The sequence below is a fragment of the Desmodus rotundus genome, chromosome 1 (genome assembly GCF_022682495.2).
Source record: "Desmodus rotundus isolate HL8 chromosome 1, HLdesRot8A.1, whole genome shotgun sequence".
NCBI lineage: Eukaryota > Metazoa > Chordata > Mammalia > Chiroptera > Phyllostomidae > Desmodus > Desmodus rotundus.
The window spans coordinates 1,991,500-2,017,250 of record NC_071387.1 but is presented as its reverse complement, the minus strand read 5'-3'; the positions used below and the strand labels follow the sequence as shown (position 1 = coordinate 2,017,250).

At 61.1% G+C, this 25,751-nt stretch overlaps 1 protein-coding gene across 3 annotated transcripts in view; it reads right to left on the bottom strand.

Moving 5' to 3' along the window:
* Positions 1–10,016: 10,016 nt before the first annotated feature.
* The window catches only part of OLFM1 (olfactomedin 1), a 30,351-nt gene continuing 14,616 nt past the window's right edge, over positions 10,017–25,751 (bottom strand). For 2 of the 3 annotated variants that reach the window (XM_053919090.2, XM_024562448.4), the window contains exons 3-6: positions 22,417–22,572; positions 20,318–20,537; positions 15,955–16,061; positions 10,017–11,698 (exon numbers count right to left, since the gene is read on the bottom strand). In XM_053919090.2, coding sequence (XP_053775065.1) covers positions 11,024–11,698; positions 15,955–16,061; positions 20,318–20,537; positions 22,417–22,572 — 1,158 coding nt within the window. In that variant the 3' untranslated portion in view covers positions 10,017–11,023. Of the gene's footprint in view, positions 11,699–15,954; positions 16,062–20,317; positions 20,538–20,724; positions 21,052–22,416; positions 22,573–25,751 lie in introns of those variants that run through there. The other variant, XM_053919093.2, reaches the window with a different exon arrangement.

The following is a 25,751-nucleotide window of genomic DNA, read 5'->3' as shown; positions in this document are numbered from 1 at the left end:
GGTGATGTGCCGCACCTGGCTTGTCAGGGGGGGATGAGGGGATCCCCACAGCCACACCCGCCCCTGCACCCGCCCCCACCCGGTGCCTGCCTGGCAGCACATACCCTTTTCCCTGTGCAGTCGCAGCACCTGCACCCCCACCTGCAGGGGTGGGCGTGGCTCTGGCTTCCTTTTGGGGGAGCAGCCACTGCAGGGTCCACCCCAGCCCAGCTGCCCTCCCTCGCCCCTCCCCTGCCCCACCCAGTCTCTGCCTCCCTGCCCCTCCCAGGAGGCAGTGGGCGGGGCCCCTCAGAGGCCACCGGCAGAGTGTCCTGTGGCTGCTGGAACAAATGACACGTGTTTGGTGGCTTAAAACCACTTACATTTGCACTGCTGCCGTTCTGGGGGTCAGAACCGGGCCCTCAAGTCGGTGTGCCAGCCGGAGCTTGTTCTGGGGGCTTGTTCCCTCCCACTGGGGGCATCGCTCCCCCGCCTCCCCCAGGACTGCAGGCCTCACGCTCCGCCGCGGCCCCTCCCTCCAGCTTCGCTGCAGCCCCGACTTCTCCCCTTTGACCCCTGCTCGGTCCCCAAGTGTCCCCCTGACTCTGATCTCCTGCCCCCCTCTCTGAGGACCCTGTGATGACACAGGCCCCCCCACGTCGTGCAGGGTCACCTCCCGCATCAACCCCCTGAACTCGATCATGTCCTCAGTGTCCCTTTGGCCGAGTGACGTCCCCTTGTCGCAGGCCCAGGGTCGGGGCCGTGGGTGTCTGTCGTTCTGCCTACCAGAGCCACAGGCTCCTCTGCCTGTGTGTGGCCCGGCCTGACCCCGTCACCCCAGCTTCAGCACGGCCTGGGAGTGGCACCTCTGGGCCCCGATGGACAGTGCCCACCCCACCCGGCTGGGCTACGGCGGGGGGGGGGGGGGGGGGCTGATCCGCATCACGCGGCCTGAGAGGCGTCGCGCTCCCATTCGTGGCTGTGGAACAGAATGACGGGTGGGGAATAAATTGCTTGTAGAATAAATCACATGGGTGATTACTCCTGGCTTCTCCCACCATCATTAAGCGAATAAATAACATAACCAGAGGCTGGACGTCCGCGTCAGCGCCCCCACAGCTGCCGTGAGTGGCAATGAGGACATGAGCTCTGAAGGGCCAGCCACCTGCCTGCGGTCACCCGGCCAGCACCACACCCCGGCCTCTGAAGCCACAGCCGGTGTCCCCCAGGGGTGGCCCAAGACACATTTTTTATTTCAATAACCATGGCAAGGACTGGCCCCCTTCCCCGCCGCTTCCCACTTCCCCAGAACCCAGGCGGCCACGTCTCCCAGTCTCCCTTGCGCGCAGGATGGGGTCAGGGGACCGACACCAGCCAGTGAAACTCAGACGCAGCCACGAACGTGCGTGGCACCTTCCACTTCTGTGAAGACCCTGGCGGTCACAGAGGGAGGTGCCTGGGTCCCCGCAGGCTCCGTGGAGGAGAGGGGGAAGGCGGGAGACTGGGGCACCCATGTGCTGCAGAATCCGAAGGGGCACCGCATGCCCATCAGTCCGGGACAGGGACGCTACCACTGTGCAGGAGGGTCTCTTCCCGGTGACTCACACGACCAGCAGCCAGAAGGAGGTGGCTGCGCCCAAGTTTGGGGAGGCCAGTGGCAGGCCCTGCTGTTTCCCCAAAAGAAGTGACATGCTCCGGACCCCTGAGTCTCGGCGATGTGGGGCTGTCCCCCTCCACCTCGACACGCGCCTTTTAGAATCCCGCCGTCCCCTGGCGGGGGCTGCCCTGGGGACACCTGGGCCGATGTCGTTCCCAGGTTAGAAGTCAACCATTTTCTCTCCCGAAAGGGAGACCAAGAGCCCTTGTCAACTCGTGTCCCTGATTTATAAAGTCGGCGGACTCGCGAAGCTCGCCGGCCGGTGGTTTATGTCGCCCTTTTGTGTGCGCAATCCATTTTACAGCTTGTTTAAGGAGCGACCGGCAAGTGCGCACTTTCCCTGGCAGAAGCCCGAAGGGCCTGGCGCTTCCAATCGATAAAATCGTGTGCTGCTGACTTTGAGGCAGAGGCTGGAATGTCATCGTGGGGGTGGCTCTGTCTGCCGGGAGCAGGGCAGGGCCGTCCCAGCCGCCGAGGTTTCCGGGCCTGCTGCTGATGCATCGAAAACCGATCTGTGCCGCACAGATGTACAGGGGGCCGGGCAGGGAGCCCCCCACACCCCCCGACCCAGCACAGCTCCTGCGGACTACCCTAAGGAAACTCCCGGTAGAGGCTGCCTTCCGGGAGACTCAGATTTACACACCACGGGGTCCTTGCATCAATCCAGCACCCCCTTCACGCAGGGGCCGATCCGCTGACATCCCACCGCTCGTTTCTTCCGGACGCTTGCACGCTGCCAGTGTCGGGAAGCTCACCACCCTGGGGAGGCTCTCCCCGTCTCAGCGGAGACACCCTCCCTGCACTTGCCCCCCGGTGGCTCCACATCTTGAGGCTGAAGGAGCCTCTCCCAGAACTGAGCCAACGAGGGAGCCCAAGCCGAGGTGGCCAGCTGGCTCCTCCCGAGACCCCGGTGTGGCTGGTCCCACTCTCAGCTTCTTCCTTAAGTTGCGCCCTCAGGGACCCCCCCCCCCCCTCATCCCTCTCTGGGCCTCGCCCTGCGTCTGGGCTCCCTTTGTCAGACCCCACGTGGGCCCCCATGAACTCACCCCTGCCTCTCCCTGATTCTGCTAAGAAGCCTCTGAACCCCCAGTCTGCCCTGGGAGGATTGGGCCCCGATCAGCCAACACAGCAGAGCTGTGGAATGGGTGGGCCGTCCGTGCAGACGTCTGGGGTAAGGGGTCTTTGTACTCCCTGTGGCTCTGAGCACAGCCCTCCACGCAGCAGGCGCCCGGGGCACAGATCCCCGGGACAGCAGGACAGAAGGGCCTTAAGTCGCTGAGCAAAGTGTTCCAGCTGCAGGAGCATCGCAGTGAGCTCAGGTGTGAGGCCTGAGCCCCAGCGAGCTCGAGGGGTGCCGGGCGTCAGCCAGCGTCCGGGGAAAGCCCACACAGCAGCCCCACCAAACCTGTTTGCAGGAAAACAATTTATGAATATTGTTCTTGAAACAACTGGTTGCATCTAATGAAACAATGTTTCCATAACTCACTGCTAATTTGTTTTCAAGATCGACCTGACAGTGCTCATGCCCGTGCGGGGTCTGTTGTCTGAGTCTCCGTCTCGACACAGGCTGCCTGCATCCTTCACACCCGTCAGCTCGAATTTCAGCTGCTCTGTATCATTCATACACTGGCTTGTGTCTCGTGCCTGCTGTGAGACGCCGGAGGAGACGCTGCTCCTCGGGGGGCCCTGGGGAGCCCGGAGAGGAGCCCTGTACTTCCCACAGCAAAGAGGGTGTGTGACAGGCCCCCACGCCCCGCAAGAACTCAGGGTTTCCTGGGGTCCGCTCGTCCTTCCCGGGCTGTGCCCAGCTCTCAGTTTTGAGAAGCTGAAGGGAGATGAGCGGAGGCTCACCCTGCGTGGTGCACAGCTGCAACTGGGCACCCCAAGGACCCCGGGGCCCTGAAACCTAACTGGTCTCCCCAGCGAGAGTCCTGTGCTTCCGGAGTGGGGGAGGGAGGGGCCCTCTTCTCGTTCCCGTGGACTCAGCCCACAGTGGGCACCTCCGAGGGGTCTGCCAGGACTTGTTCTGTGGGAATGGGGAATCAATGTGCGTTCTCCTCTGGGCTTTCCCGGGGCCAGCTACACGGGGTCACTGCTTTATTCTGCAAATGCTCGCTGAACACCCGCATGTGTGGGCACAGAGGGGCGTGGCTCCCTCACAGCTGCCTTCTGCAGGGGCAGGACAGACAGACAGACACTCATGGATGGGTTGGTGGACTGCCTCCTGGAGACGAGATGACTAGCACGTGGAGAAGAAGCTGGCCATGCGTGCATGGGGTCAAGCGTGCATGGGGCCACGCGTGCCAGGTGGTGGGAAGAGCCAGCGCGAGGGTGTGAGGTTCGGCTGTGTGGCCCCGGAGGTGGCGCCAGGGGACCCAATATTTGCCGTTTCTTTGTCAGTGTGGCCTCGTGGCCCTGCAGTGGGGTCATCACGCTGGTCCTCGCTCTGCGGGACAGTGAGGCTGGTCTGTGAGCACAGCAAGGTGGTCGGCACAGCCACCCTGCCCCCGAGGCCCGCTGGAGGCCCCCGGCCACTCCAAGCCTGAGCCTCCTAACCTGGCAGAATGAGGGAGTGACCTCGGGGGGCTTAGGCCTCTGGTGGGGTCCAGCACGGGGCAGTCAGTGGGCAGGAGCGCTGAGGACCAAGTGGCCGGGCAGACGTCCCCACCTTGTGTCCTCACCCTGTGCCCCCCACCCCGGCCCAGGCCTGGCTGCCCGCCTGGCTCTGCTAGGCCGGCTCAGGGCATCCAAAGGAGGTTCCTTTTCGACTCTCATTCTGCAGCTTTGGAATCCACACCCCTTGAGGGTCAGTGGGGTGCCCACTCTCACACCCCCGGCCGGTATGGGAGCAGGGATTTGACCAGGCCATGCTACCTTCAGCCTTGACTACCCTCTTCGCTGTGCACAGAAACCCTCTGGCCATTCAATCTGCGGGCGGCTCTTTGACTTCCTTGCTGAAAATCGGCCCCAGGAAAGCCCGAGAGAGAGGAGAGAGGGGCAGGTGAGGGGCGGAGACCTGGGTGTTTGTTATAGAAAGCCGCCTTTCAGATGACTTTACGCCTGGGTTTCATTAAGGGTTCCAGAGGCTGCCTAGTTTTCCTGTTATTTCAGTCTCTTCATGTGGGCGAAATGAGCTCCCAGCTTGTACCCGGGACCTGGAGACTCCTGAGCTCCTCCTGGAATTGTCTCTCTCTGTCTCTGCCAGACAGAGAAGCCGAGGGTGGGTGCCGCCTCTGGGCCTTCGGCAAGGAGTGGATGCACAGCGAACCTGGGCAGAAGAGAAGTGAGCCCGGGGCAGCTTTCCCAAGGGTCTCTCCAGGACCCACGCAGACTATGGACAGGCCTCTGGGAGGAAGGACTTGGAGGGCGCTCTTGTTCTGGTCGTCTTCAGTCATTCCCGAGGCTGTACAAGTCCCGGCTGGGCCTACGGCTGCTGTGCCGCCGTGAAACTATAATTGGCTGCCTCCTTTCCCGGCTCTGCTCGAGGGGACGTCAGCTCCTTTGACTGACCTGATGCGGCCAGTTTTCTTCTTCCCTATTAGGGCCTGCCACAGCCAATTTAGCGGGGACAACAGGCGCCAGCGTTTGTGAGACGTGCAGCCGGGAGCCGGAGATCAGGGAGCCAGTCCGGCTAATGGATGGAGGCTGGGATGGGGGGGATAAAGTGGGGGGAGCAGGCATTTTTTGCCGACATGTTGCCTCGGGGACGGCTGATGGGGTCAGCACTCACGTCGCTGGCTGAGAACGAGCTTCCCGGAGGCCTGCCGAGCGAGCCGCGGTGTCCTTGGAGCAGGAAGCTGTGGGAGAGAGCAGGGGAGTCCTCTGGGAAAAACCAAGAATTCAATAAGCAAAATGAAACAATGAAGAACGTGAGCAACATCATTCTTGGCGACCTTATTTCCAAGCCCTTGGCGGGAAGGAAAAGATCAATAAGGAAATTACTGTTTCTTTTCACGGCGTCAGCTGCTGGGCTGGCCCCTCCTTCCCCCCCCCCTCCCCCAGGCGGGCTGTGGAGGGAAAAAGGCCCAGTGCGGGGAGTAGGTCCCTCAGTTGCCAATTCTGGTAAGTGGCCAATGAGAAGGCAGGTGTGGACCAGGCCCCACCCGGGGAAGGAGGCGGGACATGGGACCCATCCCAGGCCACCCCTCCACCCCACCCCGGCCCCTCTCTACCTAGCTGGCCCAGCTTGTTGGGCAGCCGGGCCTCTCTGTTCTTGGCGGTGGGGAGGGGGGCTGAGCATCACAGGACACCAAGCAGGAGCCGGAGGTTGGGGGGGCCAAAGCGCCCCTCCCCTGAATTCCTCCCATCCTGTGTGAAGTCTGGGACTCCCGCCAGCCTGGGAAGAGGGGCTGTAGAGCTGGGACCACCTCCCCAAGAATGGGGGGCACCCACCAGAGTTACCAGAATGCCCCCAGCACCCCTGCTGTGGAGACAGGAGGGAACCACCGGCTGTGACCTCCCTCCTGTGATGACATGGGGCTTGGGCTGAGCTGGGGGTTCTGGGCAGTCAGGCCTTTAAGGGAGAAGTTGCCCGGATGCAGGCCGGGTGGGGCACAGCTCTCATTTTGTAGGGAGGGGTCTCGAGCCCAAAAGCACCCTGGCTGTGGGTGTGGATCAGCTGGTGTGTCTGTGTGTGCGTGGGCGTACTCGAGTGTGGGTGTGTGCCTGCATGTGTCATTGCGTTGCACACGTGTGTGCATGTGGCGGGGTGGCAGATGGAGGACACCCAGAGGAAAGGTCGCCCCAGCGCTGGGCCTCCCTTGGCTGGGGCCCTGCCCCCCTCCGCTGGCCGGCTCTGCGCCACCTGGCATCCGTGACTCACCAGCACCAGGGGCTGGAGGACGAGCCCGGATCCTTGCTGGGCACACGGTTCTGGCCCCTTCCGCTGCCTGCTGTGTGGTGAATAAGCGTCCGGTGACTCATCGGCTGCCAATGGGCTGTGAGGGCGGGAAGGGCCACGGGGGGCTCTGGGCCGGGCTGCTGCTTCCTCTCCCTGGGTGGGCTCCCGTGAAATGGAGAGAACTCAGCCCCGGGGAGGCCCCGACTGTGCCTCACGGGACAGGCCCTCACCGTCCAGGTGGTTTGGGGTTTCCGCTTGGTTCAGAACAGAGAGCTCTCCAGAGACACATTATCCCCAAACCACGGTCCCCTCTGCTGATCTGACATGGTGGCAGAAGGTAAAACCCCTGTTCCCCCCCCAGATCCCCGCTTTGGCCTCGGGGGGCCACTGCGCCAGGAGCACACAGAAAAACCCTCGACCCTCGACCAAAATCTGGGCTCAGCCCCTGCCCGGGCACCTCTCTCTCCGGCCTTCGGTGACGGACCGGACGTGTCTGATGTGTCTCCCCGACAGCCCGGGACCTCCTATGGACGTGGCCCCTCCTCATGGGCCGGGCGCTCAGCTTCCCCAGGAGGGTTTCCCCGTCTGAGGCCACAGAGCCTGGTGCCTTTCCTGCAAGGTCACAGGGACACACGGTAGGGGGTGTGGCACTAACATGGCTTCCGAGGATCATCTGTGTACACGTTCTCCCTGGGAACCTCCAAGTGGAATCACGTTGCACGTCACGGCAGACCACTTGGCGTATCCTCGGTCCGGGGTGTTCAGCTGTCTGAAACGACCCCTGGCCCTCAGTCCCCTTCTTCCTGAGAGGTGGCTCTGGACTTCTGGAGAACCCAGAGGCAAGAGTTCTGCCCATGCAGATGCCCCCTCCCGACTCATGTGGACAAGCTGGGATCAGGGAGCGGCCACCTTCCCGCATGCCTTCCAGCAGTTCCACCCGGGCGTCGTGACTCTCCAGGAGCCGGGGGGAGAATTCCGTGGGCGCCTGCGTGGCTCACCCGTCAGGAGCCTCCTTCGGGAGCAGGGCCCCGGGGAAATCAGGAAAACTCCAGGACCGGCTGCACCAGAATGAGTCTCACCCTCCAGCCCCCGGACACCCAAAACAATGGCTAAATTCTGATTCCAGGCCCAACTTTTAATAAAGAAAATTCATCCACAGATGTTCTGCCATCAGCCAATATATTCCGTTATTGGAATCTGGGAGATTTAATGGCAGGCTGGCTGTTTTATTTGCTTGCTGGCGGGACCATTTTTCTTGCGTGTTTAATATCCTGGAGGAGTATTTCCCTTTGCACGTTCTCAGCCTCAGACAGTAAATCCATTCTGGATCCATCAGGCCACTATTTTGTCTTCTGGTGACTCAGAACAGGTATTTGTACATTTGTTTTTCCCTCTGTCATTAGGGGAAATTGTGCAGAAATCGGCCCGTAATTGCAGAGGTAATTACGAGACAATCCCGCTGATTGCGCCGGGGTGGAGCCTGTCGAGTCGGGAGCAGTCGGTGGCTTCAAGGGCCGTGTCGCTGGAACCCCGGCTCCCGTGAGACCTGCAGCCGCCGGCTCTCACAGGGAGGGCATCACGCACTGTCTCGGCCTAAGATACTTTGTGGACATGAAAGTGTGCAAAGGCCCCCCACTTCTAAAAGTTTCAGTTGCAGGCTGGTCCTACGGTGGTTCAAGGAGGGGAACCCCGCTGATGCGGGCCTGACTGGGGACTGGGCACCCCCCACCCCCGGCCTCCTCTCCTTGATGATGCCATCACCATCACCGGCAGGGACGAGAAAGCAAGGAGGGATTTTCGGGTGCCTTGGTCTTGGGCGTGGTGCGTCCCAAAGCAAGTCTGGGTGTGAGGGCCGCAGGTGCTGGGGAGCAGGGCAGACAGGGAAGCCAGATGCCAGGAGGACTTGGAGGGACACAGACACACCGGTGGCTTCTCCTTGGAGAAGGGCAGGACACGCCCCAGGAGGCAGGACCTTTGCCAAGTGAGCTGGGGGAGGGGAGGAAGGATGGGGGGAGGGCACTGTGGAGGGTCTGAGGGGCTCTGGAAGGGGACACCTGTGTGGGGGGCGGGAGGAGCACAGCAGGGCGTGGACAGGGAGGAAGGGCTGCCCTGGGATGAGGCTGAGAGACGGTTGGCACTGCCAGGTGAGAGGCAGCCCTTCCCGCCTACCGTGGAGCCCAGGAGCCGCGGGCCACGAGGGGTGCAGGGACAGGGCCGGCGATGAGGAAGGGGCCCCCAGTGGCCTGGACACTGAGTTGGGACCTGCTGTCCCATGATGACCAGTGTGTCAGAGTCCCCCTGCCTCTCCCCCCAGTGGCTCAGGGGCACCCTATTTTCCATCGGGGAAGCTGGCCAAGATCTCTGGACACGTCCACATGACCCTAACTCCCTAGGGGGTGAGGTGCGCCCACAAACTTCCTGCTGTAGTCAGGTCCTTGACTGGCGGGGCGAGGGAGCAAGGGAGCCTCCGCCCCATTTTCATCCTGTATTCTCCAACTATTGGCCAGGGCCCGTCACCAGGGCGCCTGCTGTGGTCCCCACACCCAACTGGCTCCAGCCTCCACGTGGGCACAGGGGCTGTGTTGTGGCTTCCTGGATGCCCTCAGGCCTCCTCCACGTGGACGGAGCACTGTGACCGTCGGCTCCGCCCCGTCTAAGTGCCACCAACAACTGCCGGGTACCAGCCTGCTGACCCTCTGGGACAGTTTGCTTGCTGGTCGGAGGGCAGTGCCAGCCAGGCCAGGCTCCTGGGGACTGCTGGCATCTCCCAGGGCCAGCGTCACCGCCTGGCATCCTGGTGCCACTGCCCTGGGCAGAGAGGAGGGGAGGCCATGCCACACCTCGGACCTCAAAGGCCAGGCCCTGAATGCTGGCTTGTGAAAGGAGGCCCGGTGTCCCTTTTCTGGCTGGTGCACAGCCCTGGGGACTCGGAAGGGCTCGGGACACTGAGGTGTGGCCTGTCCTGCCAAAACCTCAGGACCTGCGGGGAGCCAGGTCCCGATTCGGCATTGACGGTGCCTGGGCTCCTTGGATGTCCTAAGGCCTCTGTCTCTAAGGCCTGGGGGTCCAGACCTCAGAGTGGGGGCCAGCTGTCACCTCCTGTACCCACCTCGGCCCCTGGTGAGCGAACTGGCCTGAGGGCCTGGGGTTCCCCTCCCCCACTCTCCAGCAAGGTCTCTGCTGGTGTCCCCTTGCCACATCTAAAGCTGGGTGGTCCCAGACTCCTTCCAGCTGTGACCCTGGGGGAGCCTGGCAGGCAAAGTCAGCAGGCGTGGGGTGGGGGTGGGGTTCCGAAGGATGGAGCCCTGATTCCAATCCCCCTGACAGGGGAGGGGAACCCGAGAGGACCTCCAGGCTCTGACTTCGGTGGATGGGTGGCCAGAGACCCAAAGGGAATGTGTCCACTGTCAGTCCCCTGAAGGAGGGACTGTCCTTCCCCTCCGGAGAAGACCCGCACTCTGGACCACCTCCGCGAGGCTCTGGAAAAATCCAGCATTTCAAAACCCTTCAGAAATGACAAGGGAAGCAAGAACATCTCCTAATTATGTTTATTGTTCCTTAGATAACTGGAGAGTACAAAGTTCCCCTCTTTTTTACTTAAAAAATGGGCTTTCCGCACACCGATGCCCTCGGGGATGCACCCTTCCCGTGGGAAACTGGTCTCCCCAGAGGAGCGCTTCTCCTCCGTGGCTACGAGGTCGAATCACTGGACAAGAAGAGGACCACCCCTCTGACGCTTGTCAACGTGAACTGGGGCATCTCTCTCTGAGGGTGAACACTGGTTATGAGTTTTCGTTTTAGCAACAAGAACCACCCACTTACTGATCCCAACTACGGCACTGCATGACGACATCCACAGCAAACACCGGACGCACGGGGGCCACCACCTCAAGGGACAGGGACACACGGCACACGGCACGCGACGGGCAGGTGCGTTCGCACGTGGCACCGCAACTGCCTGCGCCACGCACGCCCGCCGCCGCCGCCACGCGGCAGGGACTAGACACGGGGGCACGGGCTACGGGAGCTTCAGCACGTTAATCTAAGACACAGCACACGGTTGGAGGGGCAGCGGCTGCGACAGGGCACGGGCTACAGTGGCCTGCGTCCACCCCTCCGGATGCCGAGGGTGGCCAGAGGCGCCCCTGGGCGCGACGAGCCCACCTCTCAGCGCGACTGACCACGGTCTAAGGGAAGGTCCATGCGATTCCCCACAGCGGGGTGTCCTCGGGCAAGAGCTGGCGACAGACCTGGCCTTACGCCGTTAGTTTGTTGTTTGACCGAAAAAGGGGGCCGGGGCGGCGAGGGGAGCCCCAGGCTGCAGTTCCAGCTGCAAAGTTGGGGTGGGGGGTTCTTCCCATATCCTTCGCCCTCTGGCCCGAGCCAGAGACACCCGGTGGTCGTGCCAATGCACGCCACTGGGCTCCACGTCGCCGACGAGTTTCCAGGATTTGAGCGATCGGTACCGTTAGCATCATTTTGGCAGCTGTGTTGCGGGGACATCCGCGGGGGCGAGGCTGGGACCACCGGCTCCCGGGCAGAGGCGGCTACAACTCGTCGGACCGGATGACGTGGAAGAGGGTGACGTTGTAGAGGACCTGGTGGCCGTTGTTCCAGGCGTACAGGGCGCGGTCCTTGGGGTTGTAGTCCAGCATGGAGATGTGGGAGTACTTGTTCTGGAACGGGATGTCGATGTACTCGTAGGTGGAGGCGTTGGTCTGGTAGGCGTAGTGCACCTTGGTGCCCCCCGAGTAGCCGTTGGTGACGTAGAGGGTCCCGCAGATGATGAAGGCCTCGCCGGCGCTGCGCTTGGGGTAGCTGGTGTTCCAGGTCTGCAGCACCTGCAGGGACACAGGGTCCAGCTTGCTGATGACGATGTTGCCGGCGTTCTGGTTGGTGGCGTAGACGGCCCACAGCCCGTTCTCGTCCACCATGAGGTCGATGTCCGAGTGGCCGCCCCAGGCGTAGTGGTACATGTTGTTGTAGCCGGCGTAGTCCAGGCTGCGCATCTTGAGGATGCTCTCCGACTTCAGGTCGAACCTGATGACAATGTGGCTCTGGAACTTGTTGAAGTAGATGGACCCGTTGTAGACCACCTGGCCGGTGCCGGACCAGGGGTGTGGGAGGCGGTGCGACGTGAAGTTGTCTGTGGCCATGAAGTCGGCCATGGACCGGTACTCGCGCACGAAGCGGTTGTTGTGGTAACCGTCCATGTACCAGACCTGCGGGCAGAGCAGACGTTAGCGGCCCCGCCCAGGACAGGTGCCCGAAGGCGCCGAGGGACCCAGGGGAGTGTGAGTGAATCGAAACAATGCTGCACCCTCCTCCCCAAACTCCAGGCGAAGAAGCGTCCAGTTTGGGGACCGGCCAGGGGAGGGGGGCACCTGAGTCTCCTGTGAGTATTGAGGAAGACCAGGGCTAGCCCTCCGCTGGGTGCCCCTGGGCTGCAGAACTGCGGGCTCACCTGCGTGGTCACCACTCTCTCCCCGGCCCCGGGTGTGCAGTGGGCTCACACTTACTTGGGGAGGAAAGGAGCTCCATCAGGTATGAAGCCCAGGCCAGCAAGGTGGTGTGGGAACGGGCACAGCCTCCTGACCACGGCGAAGGCCTGGGCACGGGCAGCAAGCATCTCAGCAAGGACCCGTGATCAAGGTCGCCGGCAGAGGCACCCTCCCTTGCTCTCCATGCCGCCAGACTACCTGTGGTAGCAGCCGGCGTCTGGGGTGCGGCAGCAAGGGCCTTCACTCTGTCATTCGGGGCGTGGGAGACGGCCTCCCCTACAGGCCTGCGAGCTTCCAGAGGCCCCGGCTGTCAGAATCAACCAACATGCCGATCCCAGGATCGGCCCCCATTTCGGGTTGTGGAGGAAGAGGTTTCTGATTGTCGCTTAAATGCCGACTGCCTCGAAACTGTCTACGCTTTGTACGAAATGCTTTAGCCATTTTCAGTGTGGGAGCAAAGGGGAAGGCCATGCCGGAAGCTGGCTGTGCTGGGGCTGGTGGCTGCGCCCCTCTGTGCGGCCTCCACCCTGGATCCCCTGTCCGCTGCCCCCCACTGCCGGGGAGGCTCTGCACCCCAGCTTTCGGACACGGTGTTAGGCAAGCGTTCAAAACTTAAAAATCAGAACCGTGTTCCTGCGACGACATCCATTCAGATGTGCTTTTTGTTTTTAATGAGATTAAAAAACCTCTGGATCCTATTTGAGGCTTTTTGTATTTCCAGCCTCAGCAATGTGGCTGCTGATAAGCACGAGGGCAGGGCTGGGCTGGGAGGAACAGGAGGGGCGCAGGGCGGTGTGTCCCCAACCTCCTCACCGGGGACAGGCCCTCCTGCTTTGGCTGTCTCCCGAGACGGGGAGCTCACTGCTTCTTTGAAGACAGTTCAGAGATGCCCCAGAACCCTCTCCTGACCCCCCAAACCGTCCCCTATCTTGGCGAGGTGAGCACTTTGTGGCCGTGTGCAAACACCCATCCTCCGCCACCACCCAGGCCTCTGGCGGCAGAGCGGGGCCTGAGGTGTCCCTGCACCCAGCGTCTAGCGCCTCCTTTCTGTGGACAGAACTGGGTGCAGTCGGCATCAAATTACTAAGGATTTTTAAACCGCCTTATCGTCCAGTAAACACCACTTCTAGACACTGCGATTTTCAGGGAGCAGGGAAACTGGTATTTAACAGCCAGCCCTCAGCCTGGGGGCTCCAAGTCACCAATGAGAAGCCACGGAGTACAGCAGAGAGGCCCCTGCCTGGAAGCCCCAGGGGCCTTGTGACCGGGCTCCTGTCCCCCAGTGTGTGCTCTCATCTCCTCCTTCCACTTCCCCTCCTGGCCAAGTCCCCAGCTCGGATGGGATCCTGTCTCCTCCAGGTGCATCCCTGCTGCCTGGCCCAGTCCAGGACCACTCCACTCGGGATAATCCCTGGGGGTGAGCCGGGCACCGGCGTTTGGTTTAAGCTCCCAGGTGCGGGGCTGGGTGCTCTGACGGGGCCTCGGCCGCTCACCCTGGACTGCACCACGCTCGTTCCTCTGCAGGTGTCCTCGGGCTTCCTACGTCACCCAGGAGTCCTAAATAGCCCAGGGTCTGGGTCTGAGCCCCGCCCCACCTGTTACCTGGTTCGAGTTACGGCCTTGGTACCAAGGTTTTTAAGAACCTGCTAACGGATTGTAATGAACAAGCCAAGCTGGAACCACCTCTGTAGCCGCGCGGTGAGCACTCGAGGCCAGTCCCTGGCCCTGTGTCCCCTCCAGGGCCAGCTTGGGGTGCAGCCCAGCATAGAAACACAGCGAGTCTCCCTGTCAGTGACTGCTCAGGAGCTCCCGTCCACAGCCCCAGTCCTGGGGGTGCCGAGGGAGGCTGGTCCCTGGGCTAATGCCTGGCAGCCAGGTGGGCTCTTCTGCAGCTGCCATAGCTTAGCTGGGCCCCGGCCAGGGACCCTGGCAGCCCTCAGCCCCCGGCCCCTCCCCCCGCCCCGTGCCCGCTGCACTGAGGCAGACACTGATCTCCTTTTCTGTTTGGAGCGAGTTATTGGTCTCCTGCGCGTGTGTGATCAAAACCGGACGGGAGAGTGGAAAGGATCAAACCGAACACAACTGTCTCTTCCAGAACACAGGCAGGGCCCGGGGATGTGCCACTTCGCAGGCTGGGAGTCGGCGCCTGGCTTGCAGACTGCTCCCCACCCCGAGCTCAGAGCAGGCCCCAGCGCCCCTGCCAGCCCTGCTCTCCCTCCCTCCCTCCTGCCCTCCTCCTCTCTCCGTCACCAGGGCCGCCTTCCTGGAGGGCAAGCAAGTCATCAAGCAGAAAGCAGACGTCTAACTACCAGGAGCGTCCATCACCACCCCGACAGCTTCGCCGTGCAGGGGAGGCGAACTGCGGGCTCCCCCCGTCCGACCCCCGGCGTTTGGCACAGACAACGAGCAAGCACTCTCTCAGACCAAACAAAGTGCCAGCACACCGGGCCCAGGGGCCTGTCTGCAGTGCCAGGCGTGGGGCCCGTCCCTGAGCACCAAGGTCATTCTCTCCGGTGCCAGGTCCACCCGGGCCGGTGGGCTGGGCACGGAGTGGCGGGCAGAGGGCAGGCCGGATGGGCAGAGAGCAGTTGCAGGGGGCATATCAGGGGACTCAGCCCACTGTAGACATGTGTCAATGAAATCACAGGCCAGCTTGTCCCAGACCGTGGGCAAGTCACGTGATCCCTCCTACCTAAACAGAGGCGGGGTTTTCTAGGTGGGACGTGGACCATCTGCCAATTAAACTGTGAGAGAGCGTGCAGGCACCAGCTAGCGGCCCCGATGCAGAAGGCGGAAGGAAAACAACCTTCCCTCCACCATGCCTGACGCCCATCGTGTCCAGGGTGTGCTGATGCGGCCAGCCCTCCGGAACCCTCCTCCAGCAAACTGGGGGAGCATCTAGGAAGACACGGCTCCCCGCGCCGGGACACCGGGCTCTCCTCCCCCTGGAGGTTCCCAGAAGCCCGCAGTCCTGTCCCCACATCTGTCCTTCCCAGACAGAGGGCAGGGGCCACTTCACGTTTCACGTACACGAGGCGTGTCCAGTGCCGCCCGCTGACTGTCGGGACGGGGACTCTGCAGAGAGGGCCCGAGTCTCCAGGGCGGCTTGGAGAGTCTCAGGTTGCCCAGCCCCTTTCTTAGTCCGCCCAGAGGCAGAGTTGATGTCCCCCCCCTCAAATGTTGGTTTTCTAAATGTCCCACAGGCCACTGAAGGACAGGGGGCTCCCGACTGCTGGGTGTGGGTGACAACGGTCAGTCTGGTGGACACGAAAGAACAGCAACACCCGCATGGCTTCCCTCCTCCCCCAAGAACTCGGGTGGATCCTTCCTCCGGAGGAAGCTCCAAACTGAGGCCGTCCTGGCACCCAGCGGTGTGCCCAGCTCTCTGCGCACCGGGCCCATCTCCCCACGTCCCAAAGGGGCCCCGACAATGGGCCCTGGGCCCCCCATCAAGATAAGTGTAGCGCTTCCTCCTTTCTCTGTTTTGAGTCTTTACTCCAGTGGGAAAAGTCCAGGAAAAGAAAAAAAACCCTGGTCTCCATCCTAAATCAAAAGGGACAGGAGTTTCCCTCAGCATGAGAGGAGTGGCGAGTGAAATGCGAACGACACGTCGTTAGAACAGGAAAGGCCTAATGGACTCTCCTCCCGGGGCAGAGGCTCCGGCCCGACAGGACAGCCGGCGGAAAGGTTTCAGACGCTGAGCGCCCACCCAGCCCGAGGGATGCGGGAGGCCCCTCCGGGGTCCGCTGCTTCCTCATCGGCCACCATCATCCTCACATCCGGCCCCTTGGTCTGTGACAAACTGCCAGGCTACCCAGATCCACTCAGTGCACAAGCCCAGGAGTGCTTTGCTGGGTGGGTGGGCACACTGGCGCCGGCGTGAGAGCCAGACCCCCAGGGATGGAGACCATCTGGTCCGACAAGGGCGCGCCCATAGCAACGACCCCCAGGCCCAGGCCCAGCGGAGGGGCACTTACCCTGTTATCGCCTTCTGGGGCCAGGGGGTCCGTCATCCAGGACCCGAACCTCGAGCCGGAGGTCTTGATGGTCACGGGGTCACTTATGCCCGTCAGCTTGCCACAAGCTAGAAGAGAGCCAGAGCGCAGGAGATGAGTGAGTCCCTCGGCCGACCGTGGAGGATGCAGGGTCCCCTCTGCACCCTTGGTCTGGGGTCCCTGCTAGAGAGAGGCTAACACCCGGCTCCTCCTGGCGACACCCCAGTGCCGAGGGCCAGGGCTCAAGGGCAGGGACAGACCAGGGAGGCACGGGCACCTTGAAGGTGACCTCAGGGCCCGCCAGCTCACAGATGGAGACTGGAGATGGGCAGCACATTCTCAGGGCCACTTTGTCACATAGGCGCTGCTGAAGCTGGACCCAAGCCTTCCTGCCTCCGCCCCAGCCCTCCCCACGGCCCGTGGGCCTCGCAGGCTGTGCCTCATGGTGCCGGGCAGCTGCCACACTATACGAAGCCCCTCTTGTCCTGCCTGACATTGACCTGTGTGCACAGCTGCTTAAGTGTGGCCGAGTCCCAGCCTCTCAGCCAGCCTCCGGGGCAGCATGCTCCTGAGCCCCGGGAGGGCATCCTGGGGACTTGTGCTCTCTGTACTGTCCTCCCCTCCTCCAGGCCTGGCTGAAGGAGATGGGGGAGGCCGACTTCTATCCTCTGCATCACGCCCTGAAGGCGAAACGCTGGTCACGGCTTGTGTCCCCGCCCCACACCCTTGCTCAGCTGTTCCTCCACCTGCAATGCCACCCTCTTCCCATCTGTCTTTCGGGGCTGGACCAAAACTGGCAGCTCTCCCTTCTGAACCCTACCTTCGGTCCTCATGGACTCGTGGGAGTGACCACACATGTCCTGGGGCCATACACGAGTGACGGGGCTTTACTGCCACAGGCAAGAGGCTTGTTGTGGCATCTGTCTCCCGAGACTCAGCCTGGGGTGCCCAGAGCGAACGGGTGAACAGAGGAACGAATGAATGAGTGAAGGAGTGAGTGAGCGGATGACTCATCACTCGGGTGCTTCGAGGTAACATTATTCCTCTCTCGGAAAATCCTCGACAGTCTCTTGCTTCACCGTCTGTCCCAGTAGAGGGGGCGGGAGGCAGAGTGTGGCACAGAGACAGCTGGCCTTGTCCCTGGTCTACAATGACAGCGCCCACCCGGGAGGGTGGTGGTGAGGATTATAGCAGCTAAGCAACGGAGAGCATCTGGCAGCAAGCCGGACACGGGGCATGTGCTTGGTGGAGGCCACGCTACCGTCATCACCGTGAGTCCAGCCTGAGAACGCCATGGACCTCCTGGCCTGTGGTCGCACAGAAGGGGAGCTTTGGGGAACAGGTTGCAGGTCCAGGTGGCTCTCTGGGCTCGGTGTCCCTGCCCCCTCACCCAAGACCTCCAGGCTCGGGCCAAGTGCCACCCTCTAAAGCCGCAGATGAGAGCAGGCAGGATGGGCCCAGCTGCCCCGGCGCCCTGCTCTTCACACGGCTGGCAGAAGGGCCCAGCCTGGAGGCCGCCCTGCCTGAGTCAGGGAGTTATTTTTGGTTCCCTGTCTAGAATGGCTCTGCCAAGACCTCGGGGACTGCCAGGGTCTAAACAAACCCAGGGCAGAGCCTCGCGGTCCCGTGCAGACACACGCAGTGCATGGGAGTGTCCGTCCTCTGTCATCAGGAAGCTCAGGGTGTGTGTGTGGGGGGGGGGTTGGGGGAGGTGGGGAGGCTTGGGAAGCGCCCGAGCAGGTGCACCTCGCAGGAGCTGAGCTCCAGGACGTACCCCCTGTGCACTAGCCCAGGAAATCCGGTCAGACTCCCGGAGCCCGAGCAGAAGGCGGGGAAGGCAGTGCAGCTGCCCCCACCTGCGGCCACCACAGCTATGTCAGCCCGCTGGGGACGGCTGCCAGCACTGGCTCCGAGGCTGAGGGCTGCTGTCCGGTTCTGGGCTTGCCACGACCTCCAGGCAGGGAAGCAGGCTGCTGCGACGCCGCCTACTTGCAGGGCTAAAAGGAAGGCCGAACAGAGCAGCCACAGGGCGCCCACTGGGCAATTAAGTTGCTGAGCTTGAGCAGAAGCCCAGAGCAAGGAAGCAGTGGCCGCTGCTGGACCTGTCAGCCCGTCCGTCTGTCTGTCTATCATCTGTCAGTCTGCCTATTTTCTATCTGCCCACCTATCTATAAATCATCCACTGTCTGCCTATGTGTCTGCCTGTCTGTCCACGTATGCATCTACCTAGCTACCTATCGCTACCTACCTGTCCTACCACCTTCTCTGTGGGCGTCACTGTGTGGAGTGTGTGATGTGAATAACACCCCAGGGTGCAGGGGCTCCGCCACCCTGGTTAACAGACGGAGAGAGGCTGAAGCCTGAGCCGGTCACCTGCGGCACTTACAGCCTCCCCTAGGCGGGGTCTCACTGTTCCGTTCATCCGAGTCTGCCTGGTGCTGCCTCCATGCAGACCCCAGGGCCCCGGCTCAGCAGGTCTGTCTACACGTCCAGGCTTTTGAAGAGAGAATTAACCCAGAGGTGCGGTCACGGGGTGGCCCCGCTGCAGGGAGAACCGGCCCCTGAGGGCCTAGCCACCCTCTCTTTACCCTCCAGGGAGCCATCTAGCAGCCCGAGGGTGACCACGTGACGGCCCCAGGACCCTAAGCCGCAAGGAGAACTCACCCAGCTCCTAAAACTAGGCCAGGTCTGGGTGGCGAGACTGCTCGTCCCGGGAGGGGCGGTGTGCCCCCTGGAAAGGCCCTTTGCTGCTTGCCATTGGGAACCTGTTGCTCTGAATTTCCCTTTTGCTCCTTGACCCATTCATTGCAAAATGTGGAGGTTTTCTCTTGTTTTCTCCCTGGTATACCCAGCCTGAATACTGGGCGTGGGGTTGCTTTGGGGGGCAAAAAATTACAAATACCCCCTCCCCCACTCTGGGTTCTTCAGAGGCCAAGAGAGACCCCACAGTGGGAAGGTTAGGAGGGTCTGGGAGAGACAGTGGTGACAGGGAGCTCAGGGCCATCATGGGCAGAAAGCCAAAGACCGTGCCCAACGGAAATAACCACACAGCCCATCGCCACCAACATGGCCCCTCAACCGTGGGCACCACTGGCACCACCTGCACTCTTGGAGTGCCAGCGTGGAACGGGCTGGCAGGGGCCCTTCAGCCCACAGCCCACCCCCACCCTGGGACTGTCCCAGTCACTGAGCCCCTCACACACCAGCACTTGGGCCCCAGGAAGCGCGTCCCTGAAAACACACAGTACACACTCGCTCATTAACACGGATTCGTTCTTCATGCCAACACGCCTCAGGCTTTCTCAGGAGCTGGGGCCTTAAAAGTGCGCATCTTTGCTGGGAGCCTAGGGCTGCGCCGAAGGTGATGTGGATGTGGGGAGCTGCTCAAACGGAAGGCCGGCCGGCTCAACGCCCTGGCCCAGGGCCTGCTCTCTCTCACTGACCTCAGCACGGCCCTTCTCCTTCTGGGACGGGTGAAGTTCGTAGTAAGGGACTTGGAGTGTGTGTGTGGGGGGCGGGGGTGGAAAGGGAACTAAGAACGTCAAAGGAAAACCAAAGGGGAGCTTCTTCGTGAAGCAGAGGTGCCCTGAGTTGCTCTACGGAAGACACTCTGAAAATGAGTGACCTTTGTCTTAAAACTGGCGGCGAGAAGGGCCAGCCCAGCTTTACGAAGAAAGCCTAGCAGCAGACTCGGGATTTCGAGGGTGCTGTTGAAGAGCGGATTCAGACACCAACGCGTGGAGGTCTGTTAGGGTGATTAACAGGAAGGTCGAAGAGGCAGGTGGGTGTCCGAGCACCAGGAAGAACGCAGAGGGGTCGCCCCACATTGAGGGGCCTTTTAGAAAATATGAGCGGAGGTCGGGGCTCCCAGGTGCCATCCTCCCAGGATGGGAACTGTGCCACTGTGCCCTTTTCTATGCTTGGTGCTGCATCTGAGCTTCCTCAGCCCTCGTCCTCCACCTGGAGGGAATCTGAGATGTCCGTGTCCAGCCCTAAGCACCTCGCGTCTTAAGAACTCACCCCAGCACACACGCATGCGCACACACACACTCCTTTTCAGGTGGTTTTGTAACATCTAACATCATCCTATTTGTCCCAGATGGGCAGCTCAGGGGCTTCTGGGAGCTGGCCCCTGCACAGTGCGGGGTCCTGCGCTCACACGGGGGCAGCACGCGCGCCTCTGCTTTGTCCCGGTGGCCCTGCTCGGGAGCCCTAGCCGGCCCTCGGCTCCGGAAGCCAGGCGGGCGCTGTCCACTTCAGCACCACGCCCCGCGCTGGCGGGGCCGCGGTGGGCGGGGCCGCGCCGTGCCCCGCCCCGCCCCGCCCCGCAGGGTGCTGGGCCTACCTAGCTTTTGCATGCACGCACGGAGCCTCTCTTCAAGATTGGACACTCTGCTCTGCAGCTCATCGTAGTCATAGGCGCCAATTTCCTCTTGCAGCTCGTTAAGCACTGACGTCAGATTCTGGACCTCCTCCTTAAACTGCAAAACCAATTTGGCATCGGCCTTGTACTCTTCCAACACAGGTATCAAAGGCCTAAGTTCATCCATTTTCGCTTTTATCGCCTGCAAGGTTAAAATAAGCTGGGTTCAGTGCGATGCGTGCAAAAACTCGTCACACCCTGCCTGGGCCTGGCCGCCCCCTGGGCGCGGGCGCGTGCGCACTCCCGCCTCAGGTACGGCTATTTACCGTCGGTCCCACAAAGTTAGGAGAGCACATTAAACAGTCTTCGGAACACCATCATATTTGGGAAGGTCTTTATTGTCAGGTAGAATGCAACATCTTAAGGTTACATGCTTTAAGTCACATACACAAAGTTTCTTTCTTTTTTTTTTTTTCTTTTCGTGTTCAAAAAATGCATCGACGGGGTTCAAAGTACTCATGGAATGCATCTACAGTCGCATGCAAAAGAGGATCGCGGTCGGTGTCAAGGTTCCTTAGTGAAATGGCGCTAAGTGTTGGAAAGTAATAGTAAAAATGCAGGGTGCAAAAGCTGTCTGGCCCTCTTTCATGGGGACATGGGCACACGCTTCTTCAGTCACTGCGGCCTTGCATTGAAAAAACGCTTTTAAGTTAGCCCTGCAAGCAAGAAAATGAAATACCGTTGAAGAGCTACCTCACTAGCCTGCCTTACACAGATAGCCATTCACAGACAGATATGTTCACGGTCACTTAAAAAAAAAAATTCACACTTCCGTGCTAGCGTGAGTCCAAACACACTGCCCTGATGGACGCAGACTCCCTGACGACGACTGCGGGGACACGTTTAATGCCGTGAAAGCGTGGCGATAGGCAAGGCTTGTGTTTCTTCCCCCAGAGCCACTGTGCCCCGAATCTGGGGACAGGGAGGCACGGCTGAGTGGCCCGTGCGGAGGAGCTAGCCCTGGCTGCGGGAGACACCTCATCTTTGGAGGACCCTGACTCTACCCCAGAGGAGGGAGTGCTGGCCTTTCAGGGAGAGACACAAACTCTTTCTTTGGTCAGGCAGGTCAAAACCTCTTTCCAGGAGAATTCGTGACCAACCGGTCAGAAGCAAGGACAAGGCGTCCGTCCGCCTGCCTCCAACCAGCACGGCTGTTCCTTCCTCCTGCACAGGAGCAGGCCTGCTGTTGTTTTATTCATAACCCAGATTTATAACTTCATTAGCTTGCCATTTCGTCTATGGCAGGTACGGCTTTAAAAGCGAATGCGTTCTTGCTTCACGCAGGAGCACATCGAAACGTTGGCAGGGGAAGGGCCCGAAGGCGACCTCGTCAGCGGTTTCTGGTCAGGAGGGGCTGGGTGACTGAGCCTCTCATTTGCATCTGGGCTCGAGTTCTCATTAGCATGCATGTATACCTTAAGGAAGGCACACATCCCTTCTCAGTTTAATAATTGTGGGGCTGCGTTAACGCTGGGTGTATACATACATACTCGTTCGTATGTATGTATAATTCAAGGGCAAACTCCGGCTTTCAGACGCCGAGCTGCCTGGAGAAAGGGAGCACTTACACAGAGCGAGAAAGATGTTGGTGTCTCTCTCTCTCTCCCCCGTGACGCTACAGTGAGTCACCTCACAGCCCAATGAGGTCAGCTGTGAAAAATGGCCCTGAGCGCTCTCAGCTCAGAAACAGCTCTCACCAATTAAGCTAATCCTCCGCTAACAGGGATTTACCTGCGGCAGCGGTGGAACCGCAGGGTGGGATGAGGTCCCTCCCCAGCTAATCTGTGACTTGTCTCGAGAAGCTTAGGGCCCGGGGCTCATAGCTGCAGAAGCTCCTAGGTGCTGGCAACCACGGCCCTGGCCTTCCCCGCTGAGGGTGAGGGCAGGTGCGCCCCTTCCCTAGGACGGCAGCGAGCAAGCCTTGCTGGGCTCCCCGCACCCCACAATTGCTACTTCTAGAGGGAAAGGGGGGGGCCTGGGGGGAAACAAACCCCGTCTCGGAGGGGGAGGAGCACACATACCTTGAACTGCCTGGCCAGGTGTTGCTTATGACTCTCCTCCACCTGTTTGAACTTGGACTCCAGCCCTTTCATCTGGTTCTCCATCTTTTCCACATACTGCAAATCCCTCTGAGTCCGCCGGTCCAGGACCTCTATGGATTGGGACATGTTTTGCACCTGTCAAAAAGGCAACAGGTTCAAGGAAGGGGTGTGGCGAGTGCCCGCCGATCTCACTCGCCTCCTAATACTCGGCAGTGGCCTTTCCACGTGGCCGCCACGCTGGGAGCCAGGAGCGGCCAACGCGTTGTCTAGTAGTTAATCTCAGCGTTGGGGATTGTGGGGACCAAGCAAATGCAGCCAATCTGTTTGGTAACCCTTCCCTCTGCCCTCTCCCAGCACGCGTGTGTGGGTTTAACCGGGGTGCAAACCAGGGCTGTAGCCCCAGCTCCGCACCGGGGTTCGCAGCTCCAGGCTGACGGCTTTGGGTGAATTTTCCCCTTCTTTTTCGGCAGTGGTTCCTACTCTATTCTGCAGGATGACATCGGCTAGGCAGACAGAGACACCTGCAAGGAGGAACAGCATCGTGGGCCGCTCCCTCCCAGCCGGGGTGCAGCTTCTCTTGCCCCCTAAGCCTCACTGGGTGCCTGGCGCAGAGCGTCGGTGGGGCGCGTGCGGAGCGAAGGAACCAGGGCTGCTCTGTCGGACTTGGCGGCAGGCCTTCCTCCCCCCACCTCCTGTGCCATCCATCACACCCAACGACGTAACAGGGAGACGCCCGCTCTGCAAACACACACACGCAGGGCCGGGAGTCAGGAATCAATCACCCAGCAAGTGAAGAATCGCTGTTCTACATCCTTACAGGCAGGTCTGAACTGACTCTCGCCTCAAGATGGAACTTTAATATGCAACAGGGTTCCAGGGAGCTTAAAGGAAACCCGCTTCCGCGCAGCCACCTGCTTGTTATTTTTAGGAAACCTGCTTGTGATTCTGGGTGAGGCTCCGCCGCGTCGCAGCGGCGGGCGGCGAGCAGGGCGTTTGCTCAGAGTCCAGTCCAGCGGCGAGGGACGAAGGGACCTCCCTAACCGCAAACCTTCGTTTCAGAGTTTCTGCTGACTTTGGAAGTACTCTCCCTTTTAGGAACACGATCATTTGGGTAGGAGGCTCAGTGTCGCCTGGTCGGCTTGGCCTGGTGGCGTGGTTTCCACTTCTTACTGCACCCCACCCCGCAAGAAATAAAGTAAAATAAAATAAGAGACAAGTAAGAGTCTTCCCCCTAAGAGAAAACTGGCGTTGTTCATCATGCACTTAAAAATGTCGGAATTTTACGACTTGTTATTTGAAAGTAACACATGGATTCTGCTGAAAAATCCCGGTTGGCCCGATACAGCGCATGAGCCAGACTTTCACCCACCCTTTCTCTCCAGACGTTTCATGGGAACTACGATGTACGTGCTCTACTACCTCACGTCCCCTGTGCCCCTCATCTCTCTTACTCTGTCACTGTGCATAACTGCAGCACTTCTTTTGAGAAAAGTTGTCATGTTTGCTTTCCTTTGCCCTTCAAGGCCCAGCCCAAATGGCACCGCCTCCAGGGAGGCCTCCCTGATGCGGTGAGCCCAAGTGGTTGTGTACAACTTGGAAACAATGCCATCTCACTGGCACAGTGCCTGCACAGCAGTAGCCTGCATACCTGTCAAAACCACTTTGTTGGACAGGAGACCCACTGAGGAAGGGAGAGGGGGCCTCCTTCACACCTGCAACCCTGGCACGGGATTCAGCCACAGGAGCGCCCCCTGTGGCCATATGGCTGGGAGGGAAGGACACAACTGGTGGCCCCAGCCCAGACCCAGCCCCCAGCCCAGGGGATGAGCCTCTGGCCTGCAGGCTGCTGGCTTCGAGGTGCTGAGCTGGGCGAGGAGGCATGGGTCCCACCCTCTGCCTGGGGGCTGCACGGGGCCTCTGGTTCGGCAGAGAAGCGATGCTTTGAACAAATTAAAATAAAAAAACCCTGCCTTTTAAATCTAGAAAACAAAGTCTGAAGGCTGCCAAGCTCCTCTGCCGCCTCACAGCAAAGTACACACCCTCCTGGCCCACCTGGCCCCGCCCTCCCTGGCCCTTGGCCACACCTGCAGGGTCCTCTCACCTGGGAGGAGGCAGAGGACTGCAGGCCCCGCTGACAGTGTCCGCTCCCTCCTCACCCGTGGGTGTCGGGGGCGGGGGCAGGCACACCCAGCCTTGGGGGGACAACTAATTGCTAATGTTGATGGAACCTGTTCCACCCACTAAGGCCTCAGTCCCTTATCTCGCCCTGGGAGGAGCGTGCCATTTTGAGTCCTATGTTACACCTAAGAAGACCAGGGCTCAGAGAGGTCGGGCAGCTGGTCTGCCCTCACACAGCGGTCAGCCACGGCCCCAGGCCTGGCCTCACCGCCGAGCCCACCCAGTCAAGCTCAGGGCGCTGCCTGTGCGCATCTGCAAAGCGCAGGGAGCCTGGGCCCCGCCCCCCCGGACTCCGGCTGATGACAGCCAGAGCTGCTGGGTGCGACCCAGGTCCAGGTACCCCGCAGGCAGGCAGGTTGTAGTGTGGGGCCACTGTGCAGACACGGGGCGGCGGGGGGTGCTCCCCATCGCTGGCGACAAGCACCCTGCCAGACAGCGCGGGGGCCGCATGCCTGTGGCAGCCCTGGCTGTGCCCTGCTCTGCCTCCTGTCCCCCCCCCACCCAAGAGAAGAGGAGGGTAGCAGGGAGCCTGGCCGAGCAGGGGGAGGAGGGGGAGGAGCGCAGATGGCAGCCCTGCCCCTTCCTAGCAGAATGCCAGAGTGTTCTCACAGCAAATGGCTTCTGCCCTGTTGAGCGCGCCCGCCGGGGTGTGAACCCGGCCGCACCGTTTCAGCAGTCACGTGGGGCCGCTGAGCAGGGGAGAAGGGGCGCGCCCAGGCCTGCGGTCCCAGGGCTCCTGGAGCTTTCTGGAAGCCCGCACTGGCTTTCTGTCCCCTCCTGGGAGCTGGAGGTCCTGGTGTCAGCGACCACCATGCCCCAGCAGCGCCGGAGGCCCCTCCAGGCTGCACCTCGCTCCTCCGCAGTTCTGAATAATTAAAGGTTCAATTAGGCTTTCGGTCTTGTTTGCTGTTAATAAGTGTTTGTGGAATCTAGTAAGAGCGTTTCACGTTCGTTTTTTTTAAATGACCCGCTCGGTGGCTAAAGAACACGGACAGCACCCCTCAGAGGGCAGCAGGGTTCAGGGACCTGCAGGACCTGTGGCTCCGCGGCTGCGCCACGCCGGCCTCCGGCAGGAGGAAAGCAGGCCCCTGCGGCGCCCTCCGAGGCGGCCAGGGAGGGGACCTGCTGGGAAACGG